Source organism: Portunus trituberculatus, chromosome 9 (assembly GCF_017591435.1).
Source record: "Portunus trituberculatus isolate SZX2019 chromosome 9, ASM1759143v1, whole genome shotgun sequence".
NCBI lineage: Eukaryota > Metazoa > Arthropoda > Malacostraca > Decapoda > Portunidae > Portunus > Portunus trituberculatus.
In genome coordinates this window covers 13,444,249-13,455,765 of record NC_059263.1, presented here as the reverse complement: position 1 = coordinate 13,455,765, position 11,517 = coordinate 13,444,249, and the positions used below count along the sequence as shown (strand labels likewise).

The window sequence follows — 11,517 nt, the reverse complement described above, 5'->3', positions numbered from 1 at the left end:
GCTGGTCAAGCCAGCGAAGTGAGAAGAGCAGTGTTGTCTGGGAGGACACCCAAATGAACTGGTAACCTCAAAGTGTTTGCCCACCGATGGGTCGCATCGCATACCGCGAAAAATCTAGGACTCCTCTGCGATACGACCGATACTTTATTTGTTGATATTCAGTGTGTCTCTATACTGTGCTATATTTTCCCTTTCCTAAATTTGTTTATAAATTTTTGTCTCATTGTTTTCCATATTTAGAAAATGGATGTTACATGGTTTTATGGTGAACTTAGTTCAACAGAAGAGAGAGAAGATAAAGTAAGATAACAAAGATGATATGAGGAAAAACATGAAATTATGAAAAGATCAATAAGGAAGATTACTGAAGCTTATCAAGAAATGTCCAACTGTGATATCTCAGTTTGAATTATTTGTTATAGAAAAGTTTTATGTTCTTCTGAAGGAAAAATATAAGATAAGTTTTCTTACATAGCTATATTAGAAAAATCGAAAAAAAAAAAAAAAAAAAAAAATTTTATAGCAGATATTTTTTTTATTTATGTTTTATTTCTTTATTTATGTTTATTTATATATGCAATCAAAAGGATCACCAAATCACGAATATATAAAAAAATTAATAAAAATCATTGAAGCTTGTCAAAGAAAGTGATACCAGTTTCACTGATTTCATATAGAAATAAGTTATGTTCTTCTGAAGGAAAATAATGCAAAATAATATAGTTTTTTTTACACGTATTAGAGAAAATATGGAAATAACAAGACTATTTTTCATATAATTTTCATGACACTAAAAATGAAATAAGCTTCATATAATTTATCAGTGTTTATTGTGCTCTCCTACACGTATGTTCATTGAAATTTTGCTGTATTTTCACATCTCTATTAATGGTAAGATTAAAATGAAATATATATGAAACCTTGTACAACCCACTGGTGGGTCGCATCACAACAGTGGATAGTAACTGATGACCCAACGGTGGGTCATATTGCAGGGAATGTGTTAAAACTACTTTGTGAAATCTCATGGTGATCTCAAAATCTATTTAGTAGATAACAAGAGCCTGGAAGATGGGAGTCAATTCATGTAAGAGTAATGAAGACAGAAGATTGAGATTAGATATGGTGGTATTAAGAAACATTCTCTAGATTGTTAGAAATGTATGATGAAAATATATCACTTTACATACTGTACAAATTGACACTGAATCAAGACACACTTTGTCAACACATGAAATAAAGAAAAGAAAGAAAGGACAATTGTTGTTTGAGTGGTTCAAACTTCCCGCTACTGACTTCATGGGAGCACTGATCAGCCGGGACTGATAGTAAAATAATGGACACTGCAGATGAGGACATCTGGTTCCTTTACAATGAGTCTCCCCAATGCTTCACCTAAGTGCCATCAAATTCACAGAATCTCATATACATATAAGTATAGGCATTAACAAATACAGGCAACCCCTGCTTAACGAAGGTACACACAACAAAATTTTGCCACAATGAAGGTTTCATTTTACTACCATCTGCTCGTTTAATGAACACCAAACTCGCTTTAATGAAGTTTTATCCAAGTAATTCTTTCCAAGTTTGAAAGCTCCGCCGTATCACGCAAGCCGACAGGCTTTTGAATACACCAGGAGCTGCCAATACTAAGGCCTGCCTCAGGAGAAATCCTGGTACAACTGTGGAATCAAGATCAAGATCAAGCCTCTCATGGTCAACACGCGCACCATTCACTCCCCTGTTCAAAACATTAACAGCATCTCGTCTTCCCTCCCTCAACTTACCACCAAAATGCCCTGCAATGTGGCCTAGCATTCCTAAGAAGACCAGGAAGTCTCTTACTCTCGAAGTGAAGATGGATATTATTTACAGACACGAGAGAGGCGAGAAAACTATAGCAATGCTCGCCACCATCTTGCCTCCATTTACTGTCTCTACTATTTTCAAGTCAGAAGACTCTATTAAAAAGGCTGATGAGACCATATCTTCCTAGCAAGCTAAAACAACCACCTGAACTCATGACTCAACAATGGATAAAATGGAAAGCCTTGTGGAAATGTGGTACATAAGTTTTGTATGTGATACAATGATATGCCCTTTGTTTACATTCCACAGGTTGCCGGTTAGTGTCTTTCCCGTTTCACTCTCCCTCCCTTCATAAATTTAAGATCATCAACATTATAAAGTTATGTACATACATACATCAGTGTACATTATAATTACTTAAATTAAACTGCCTAAATGTTTAACTTCATAATTTTTACTTTCATTAAACCTTTCACTGTACTATGATGCACTCTCGCTTTGTTTACTCTCAATGGAAGTTTAAGTCAGGGGTTAAACTTGTTATAATCAGTTCGCTTAACGAAGTGTTTTTTAGGAACGTAACCCCTTCGTTAAGCGGGGCTTGCCTGTAACATACTAAAATTTCAAAACCATTGGTTATCTCATTCACACATTAGATATCCCTTGGACTCCCCCACTACCAACCTACAATTTACTCCATACACCCTACACTTCTTCCCTAAAAACAGTCATATGCCTTCTTTAAATCCACAAAAACTCAAGAATAATTTGTTCCCCTTTTGATGAACACTTATCATAAATATGTTTTACAGCAAAAAAAAATATAAATAAAAATAAAAAATAAATAAATAAATAAATAAAAAGAAAAAAAGTCTCAACTCCCTCTCCTGAAGCCTCCTTGTATACCGCATCACTCCACCTGTACCTTCTCTGATTTTCTTTACCAATGCCTTAACATACACCTTACCTACCACACTCTGCAGACACATGCCTCTATTATTGAGTATTCTTGCTTATCCTTTATTTTTTTCCTTCTACTGTAGAACTACACATGCACTTGTCCACTTCAACTTTCCAGCCACACATTCCTTGATTAAAGAAAGGGAAGATACCAGTACACATTCCTCACCTCTTCCTTCAGTGGGAGTAATCTATCAGAGTCTTGTCTGGACAGCACTTCACTCAGGTGTTCCTGAAGATCCTTCATCTCTTGACTCAGCTCATCATTCTCCTCCTTCACCTGTTTCATCTGCTGAGATACCTGCAAAATTATGGAGTTAGGTCATTACATATCAGATCACTGTACTTGACTGAATTCTGCTTCTAGTTTCCTAGTCTATTTACAATTTGTATTAGAAATTTCCAATAATTCATTTCCAACTGCACAAGATAGCATTCAGAAATCATGGATCTTTCTCATCATTTTAGCTCTCTTGGGAGCATCCTTATGCCCACCCAATGAACACTGACATCTGGCAGCACACATAGAGAGCAGAGCATTTGTGTGTCAACCAATCTATTTATGCACAATTCCTATATGCTTCCCTCTCCCTAAACTTAGGCTTTCTCAAAGGGTTCCCAGCTTATTCACAGAGAAAAGGTAAAGAAAAGCTTTTATTACAAAAGTAAAACATTCCTTCAAATTCAATCACAAAATGAATGTAGTGACATGCATTACTACATATATAATAAAGAAATAAATCAAAGCTTTCTTTCATTAACTATATTTTCTGTATTTTTTTACTATTACTCACTTCTGACCTACCACTTCATGTGGAGTTAGGCAATATCTCTCCTTCTCCCCATACCACTGTCTCCTTCAATCCATTGTTCCCCATCCCTTCTCTCCCTCAGCCATGTACTTCACTTCAATCTCTCCTCACCTGCTGTTCCCCATCCCCAGCCACCCTCATCATAACTTTTTTCCATCACTTCTCTATTCAGCCATCTCTTCTTCTCTACATTTTTTTTTTTTTCCATAACTTTCGCTCACCATCTATCTCTCTTCCCTACATCTCTTTCCTTCATCATTTCTGTGCCCCAAGCCTCCCCTTTTCTCCAAACCTTTCCTCACCTCTAGCAGCTCCACCCGCATTTCATCAGCTTCCTGTTGCACTTCCACCAGTTGCTGTTCAAGAGCATCACGGCTTTGGGTTGTGCTGCAACGATTGAGTGATTGATTTAACACCTGCAACACAAGGATGCATATTCTGCATCATTGCATGTCTCAAACCATATCTTTTGCATACTGTCTCCCTTTAGTCAGTACATACAATGGTATTTTCTTCCTAGATATTGTGCAATATTTTCAGAATGTAGATGGTATATGATATATTGTCTTATATTACTTCCAATATGGGTATTCCTCAACCCACAATTGCAATTGGTTCCTGAAAATCCAACCATAAAGAAGCAAACAATCATATAACAGACTGTAAAGAGAATATTAAAAATAGTAATGCATTCCAAGACCTGAGAGAGAGAGAGAGAGAGAGAGAGAGAGAGAGAGAGAGAGAGAGAGAGAGAGAGAGAGAGAGAGAGAGAGAGAAGCCTCTGACGAAAAATACCGGGCATGGAAAGCCTACAAGAGGCATCCGACAGAGGGCAACAAAAGACGTCACAGAGCAGCCTCCCTGAGAATGAGGCACACACAAGAGTGGGCCTCAGAGCAATGGAAGGAGGACCTCAGGAGGAAGCTCCGTGGCGGACAGGTGGGCACGAAGAGGTGGTGGGGCATTGTGAAAGACCAGCAGGGTGAGAAGAGAGGCGCCAGCATCTCATCCCTCTTGCAGGAGGATGGCAGTCTGGCCCACTCAGCACATGAGAAGGCCAACCTCCTGGCGAAACACTTTGCTGGAAAAATGAGCGTGCCCGACCCTGAGAAGACACCACCAACGATGCCTCACACCATAAAGGACACACTTCTGGAAGTTAAAACGAGTGAATCCGAAGTGAGGAAAAAGCTTCTAGAAGTGGATGAAAATAAGGCGACAGGGCCGGACAATATAAGCCCTCGCTTGCTCCGTCAGTGTGCTAATGAGCTGGCGCGACCACTCGCCTTACTGTTCACTCGGTGTCTCGAGTCCGGCACGTGGCCGGCAGCCTGGAAAACGAGCAATGTAGTGCCAGTTCACAAAAAAGGAGGCAAGAACCAGTGTAAAAACTATCGCCCTGTGTCCTTACTGTCGGTGCTCAGTAAGGTTCTGGAGGCTATTATAACCTCTAGGGTCACTGAGCACCTAGAGAAACACCATTTTCTGTGCGTCAGGCAGTTTGGTTTTCGGCAGGGTAGATCCGCGGCAGACCTACATCTGCTGCTTGCCACCCAATTGAGTGCTGCACTTGATCAGGGCAAGACCACAGCCGTCGTGGCACTGGATATTGAAGGCGCTTTCGACCGGGTGTGGCACAAAGCCCTGATCACTAAAATTCGTGCAACTGGCATTGATGGTGCACTCCTGTCTCTGCTGGAGGATTATCTCAGCAACAGACACCTGAGAGTGACTGTCAGCGGCCAGGAGTCAGAGGTGCAACCCATCAAGGCAGGTGTACCACAGGGGAAGTTGCCTCGGCCCTCTGCTGTGGAACATCTACATCAACGACCTGTTGCACCTCATCCCCAGCGCAAGGGCTTACGCTGATGATGTAACTCTGACTAAGAGTTACCAGGCAGAGGAGGAGCCTGAAGCAGCAAGGCAGCTGGAGGACAGGTTGAGCCGCATCGTGGCCTGGGGCAACACCTGGCAAGTTAAGTTCGCCCCACAGAAAACACAGCTGCTCCTCGTCTCAAGGTCACGCTCAGCCATGCGCATAAACTTCAACGGGCAACACTTTCACCACAAGAGGAGGTAGAGGTGCTGGGGGTCACCTACGACCAAGGATTGACCTTCAGGACCCACATTGAGTGCCTTGCCAGGGCAGCCTCCGGGAAGCTCGCCTCACTCCGAAGAATGTCGTGGTTGCTGGATGGTGAGGGGCTAGAGCTGCTCTATAAAGCACAAGTAAGGTCCTCCCTGGAGTTCTCATGCCTTGCGTGGGCGGCTCCGCCAGCAAACACCTCACCCTCCTGGACAAAGTACAGAACCGAGCAGCAAGGCTTATCAGGGACACTGCTGGGCAGCAGCCACGACTCCACACCCTCCAGCATCGCCGTGACGTGGCGGGACTCACGGTGATGTACAAAGTGCAGGTGGAAAGAGTGAGCCACATGCAGGAGCTTCATCTGCCTGCACGCTCCCTCAGGTCACCACCCGCATGGTCACCCAGACACCTGGTGAGCTCCTGCTGACCCGATGCAGGACATGGCATCACCAGAGACAATATATAAACTCATGTGCAAGAAAATGGAACACTCTGTTGGCCTCACAGGAGATAAACCTCAGTGACACAAACACTCAGACATTTAAAGTGCAAGTGAACCATTGGTTACTGAGGCAAGGGTGAATCATGTACAGTGATATACATCACCAGGGTCAGATTTTAAGATAGGTTGCACTAACCCTGTACCCTTTAGTCTGTAAAAACAACGTTCTTATGTAATGTAGAAGTTGTTTTCCCTGTACATTTGATCAGTATAAATAAAAAAAAAGAGAGAGAGAGAGAGAGAGAGAGAGAGAGAGAGAGAGAGAGAGAGAGAGAGAGAGAGAGAGAGAGAGAGAGAGAGAGAGAGAGAGAGAGAGAGAGAGAGAGAGAGAGAGCCGAAGGGGAAAGACGTGTGTGACGCTCTGCATTTTTTGCTTTATTCTCGGAGTGTTCCTAAATCTACATCTACAATCAGTGACAAGTGGTGCTGTGAGTGATTCACTAGTGCGTGGATATGGATATAATTTTGGTGAAGAAATATAGTGTAACTGGTGAAAACAGTGAGTGATATTGGTGAACAGTGAATCCTCACGTGTATAGTCTTCCAAATCTAAACGTGGTTTTTTGGCGTGTCTCCTTAAGGAATAGCAGGCCTTCCACTGTTGCCACGTTTCACACAGAATTTGAATGGCCAAGTGTGTGACCTGATCCATCTCTCATTTATCGCTCTCGCTTCCTCCCTCACCACCGCTCTCTCTCTCTCTCTCTCTCTCTCCGTGGCAATCCTTCCTTATGCCTATATTCAATTTCCATCCTTAAATTTGCACTGTGTGTGTGTGTGTGTGTGGATAGGTATCTACCACTGTGACACGTGACCTTGCCCCCCACTGGGTCTTGCAGGCAGGCCACGCCTTGGACAGTAATGAGTGTTGCCACGTGAATGGAGTAAAAAATATCTTATACACGAATAACCTATTTTTTTTTAGATGTTCATTCATATTGTATATGGAACACAGTTGTTGCATCATTTGTCTTACTAAGGACTATGGTGAACGTTGAATAAAGATTATAACTTTTTCACAGCAACACTGTTACACAGGGCTGCCGGTATATGTTATTGTGATGTGCATATCGTAAGCATGGAATGCTAATTTTCTTTTAACTAATTACTTTTAATATTTGATGATACTGGATTTTCGTTAAAACATTTTACATGCCTCTTACTTATGTATATGGAGCTCTAATTTGCTAGTTCATGTAGACTTGGCAGAGCTGGAAGGCCTGTTATTCCCTAAGGACCCTAGCCAGAAAGCCGCGTTTAGATTTGGAAGATATAGGAAACTAGTAACGTGCAGCTCTTGGAGTGACCTTGAAAAAAGGATTGTCGACCTGACCTAACCTGACCTGAGTGCGACTCCCCCATCCCCCACTGCTCCTACCTACTTCACTTTCACTCTCTCTCTCTCTCTCTCCTGCCTAACTTCCCTACACATACCACATGGCCAACACCGAGCTTGACTTAGATCTCCCACACAAGAAAATAGTGTGGGCGGGCCAGTCAGGTTATCCTGCGACAAGGTATTGCTGTATCTGCAGCTACTCTGTAAGAGTGAAGCCCTCCACAGCCTGCCCAAACCAGGTGTGCAGTGACTGCTATACCGAAGGTACCTTCTCTTGCCTACAGACGGAGGAGCTTAGAAGGACCAAAGACATACCACACCATCGCCCATGTGGCCGCCCCCTGCTGATGCCCCCCACCTCCCGACCAACCTTCAATACAGCCAACATCTGAGGACGATACTAAAACGGACCTACTCTCCTGTCCCGCTGAAGAGCTCGTAGAAATTATCATCAGGCAGAGAGACGAAATATACTCTCTCAAGTTTGAAAAACAGGGAGACAAACTACAACTAAGGAGAGCATCACTATAGTAAAACTAAATTGTACTGACCCATAAGGCTATGCCTATAATCCGTGCAATGCTGCCATATCTCTTATTACTTCAAGGAAAACAGAATAACTGTTCTTTATTCATTTTAATGCATGATTTCACAAAAAAAAAAAAAAAAAAATAGACATGAAGATGCCATAGGTAAATTAAACACATTAAAAGTTCTGGTTATAAAAATGAAAATGAGGCTGATAATTTACCAAATATTTACTATTATGTCCTCTCAAGATACCCAGTGTAATATAATGAGTGGGGAAAAAAAATGCTGATAAGGTTGTGATGCTGTGTGGTGTATATCTCGTTTGCACTGGGACAAATCTTCTTCCTTGTGCCTTCAGATATACCAGTTGCACCTGCTGTCCTCTTCCTTGCTTGATTTATTGGTAAAAGTTGTCATTGCAAGTTTTATTTATTAATTCTGTAGACAAACTTCTTGGTTTTGGCTGCACAACACAGACGAGGAAGTGTCAGTGTGTCCTTCCAAATGAGAAGCGAGTCGATTTGCACCTGTGTGGTGACCTGACTCTTCCCACTTCCCCCAGGGGAAATCACGCCTTGGGTGAGGTGGCAACGTCGCCAGTCCTGATATGCCACATCATCATACATGTCCATGAAATACCTTCGTTTGACTTGGTATATAACACTTATTTGTATCTCCTCCTATTTAACGAAATAGTCGGAATATTCTTAGAACACCGTTTGTTGATAATACTATGATTAAAGAACCAAGAGTAGTATAGGCTGAATGTTTTGATTGGAAATCTAGCAGAATGGCAAACAACACATACGGGTCGGTACAATTTAGTTTTACTATACGTAGTTGATATTATCAGTGACATTGATGCCTACTCTCAGCTGATCCAGCAGGCCCCCACCCCACCCCTGGTCACACAAGCAACCAGCACCCTCCCCAGCAAAATAGATAGTGACTGGCAGGTGGTGTGCACTGAACATCCTCACTGGCAGACCTGGTGGCAGTCTGGAAAGCTTCAACCGCTGCGAAGGGTGACTCACGATGACCTGGACAACAGACCTGTCCATGCCCGGCCCCCACGCACGCGCCAACAGTCTACCCAGAGCCAACAAGCAACCCCTCCCACCATCACCAACCCTGCTGCACCTGCCAACACCTCACTCCACCTGACCACCTTCATCATCCCCCACGCCCCTCCCCTGCTACTCTTAGGGGCGACAGAGGAAGAAACAGCACGGCAAGGAACAACAGGTGGCAGGACACGAGAACAAGAGTATCTCCCCCGTTCTGTGGCCGTTGCCACCAGCAAGGACATACATCAAACCACTGCTCAGTGGAGGTGTGTGATTTTTGTGGCTAGAGAGGATACACAGCTGGCCATTGCAGAAAACGCTAAGCAGAGGTAAACAGGAGGCTAGAGTATACCTACTTCTTGCATTGTGGCCACACTGAAGAGCAGTGTTTCACCAAAGCCGCAGAAGCCAGGCAAGAGCAACTTCTCCGCGCCATCTTATCGGAGCGTCACCCTCCCACCTCTACTCACCCAGTGCCACACCCTTAGCCAATCCTGCAGCAGTCTCCTACATTCCTACCTTGGGTCCAGCCCCATCACCCCCCACAAATAGCTGCCTGATAAGGTATCATGGACGCCAGCAGCATCACAGTCCTCTCAGCTAACGTGAGGGGATTCAGGACAAATGTGGGAGAATTAACACTTACGTTCATCCTCAGACATTGGGTGGATGTAGTAGTGGCTGTAGAGACCTTCCTTGACGAAAGCTGCATCACAACATATGACAAAATTCCCAGATACTCGCCATGGGTAAGGCAAGACTGACAAAGAAGGCAGGGAAGTGGTATAGCTGTGTGTCACCGCGACGAGATGCAGGTTGACGTTTTGCCAGTTGACATCCCCGCTGTTATGGAGATCGTCTTTCTCCGTGTCATCCTTGCAGATAAGAGTGGCCTGCTACTGTATGCAGCATACAGACCACAGTGGCAAGGAAACGCTTTCCTAAACTACCTCTCTAAGCACCTCGATGACATCATGGCTGCCCATAACTGCCAACATGTAGTTATTGTAGGGGACCTCAACCAACACTTAGTGATGAGAGCCTTCACAGACCTCATTGTAGTGCAGGGACTCCACAACCACATCAACTTTCCAACACACCAGCGTGGAGGCTCCCTGGACCCTGTGTTCTCTGACCTGCCAGAGGCTTGTGAGATGTGCCGCCCATTGAACCATGTGAGCAGCTCTGATCACTAAGCAGTGTTGTCCTCCATCAATCTCTCCGCTGCTAGAGAGAAGGAACAACAGCGAGTCATCTGGCTATGGGAGCGTGCCGACTGGGAGGCTATGAAGCGGTCTCTGTCAGCGCACACCGTACTAACTGGTGACCCACACCATGATATCAACGCCTTTAGCACCGTTCTTCTCTCCCTACAACAATAATTTGTGCCACACAGGGTGTACACAACAAACCCTAAGGACCAACAATGGTTTGGCTACCAATGTAAAGTCGCTACTGACAATAAATAAAGAGCGTGGCAACACTACAAGCGACATCCCATGCAGGTCAACAAAGCCTGGCACAGAAGAACGTACAAGGTAATGATAAAGACAGCAAAGTGGGCCAAGGCCAGATAGGAGACGAATATCAAGAATTAAAGTCTCCTCTAACCAGGTAGATGCTAAGAAATGGTGGATGGATGGAACCTAGTGAAGGAGAGACAAGGCATCTCCCATTAAGTGTGAATTCCAGCCCTTACTTAGCCTAACAGAGACCTGTCTGTCACCAGTCGTGAAAAGGCTGACTTCCTTGCCGCAAAGTTCAGCTGGAAAATGACAACTGGTGACCCCAACAGGCAGCCACCTGCCCTCCCCCGTCTTGGCACCTCATCCCTTCAGAATGTTGTCATTACTGAAGATGACATAAGAAGAATCCTGAGAAAAGTGAACACCAGGAAGGCACCAGGCCCTGAAGGATTAAATCCACAGGTACTTAAAAACTATGCGACTGAACTAATAACCCCCTCGCATTCATCTTCCGGCAGTGCCTGCAGACAGGGATGTGGCCATCACTTTGGAAGGGGGCGAGAATTACACAAGTTCATAAGAAGAGATCAAGAGCAGAGCCAGGAAATTAGTGACCCATCTCCCTCTCAGTGGTGAGCAAGATCTTTGAGAGGATAACTGGTGAGCAGATCAACAAATACCTTGAGGAGAACCACCTTCTATCTCCGAAGCAATTTGGATTTAGAAAAGGCCATTCAACCTCTGATCTCCTCCTCTTGCTCTCCAAATCCTGGTATGATGCCCTTGATGCCGGGCGCCCCTCCCTGGTGATCCTCCTAGACATTGCTGGAGCATTTGACTGTGTGTGGCACCATGGGCTGACTAATAAACTCCAGCAGCTGGGCATCACCAGGGACCTGCTACACCTGTTCACCAGCTACCTAACAGGACAAAGCCTCC

At 44.1% G+C, this 11,517-nt stretch overlaps 1 protein-coding gene across 1 annotated transcript in view; it reads right to left on the bottom strand.

The window, feature by feature from the left end:
* Positions 1–11,517, bottom strand: part of LOC123501429 (centromere-associated protein E-like) — a 128,403-nt gene that overhangs the window by 17,430 nt on the left and 99,456 nt on the right. The window contains exons 17-18 of the mRNA XM_045250256.1: positions 3,887–3,971; positions 2,942–3,073 (exon numbers count right to left, since the gene is read on the bottom strand). Coding sequence (XP_045106191.1) covers positions 2,942–3,073; positions 3,887–3,971 — 217 coding nt within the window. The remainder of the gene's footprint in view (positions 1–2,941; positions 3,074–3,886; positions 3,972–11,517) is intronic.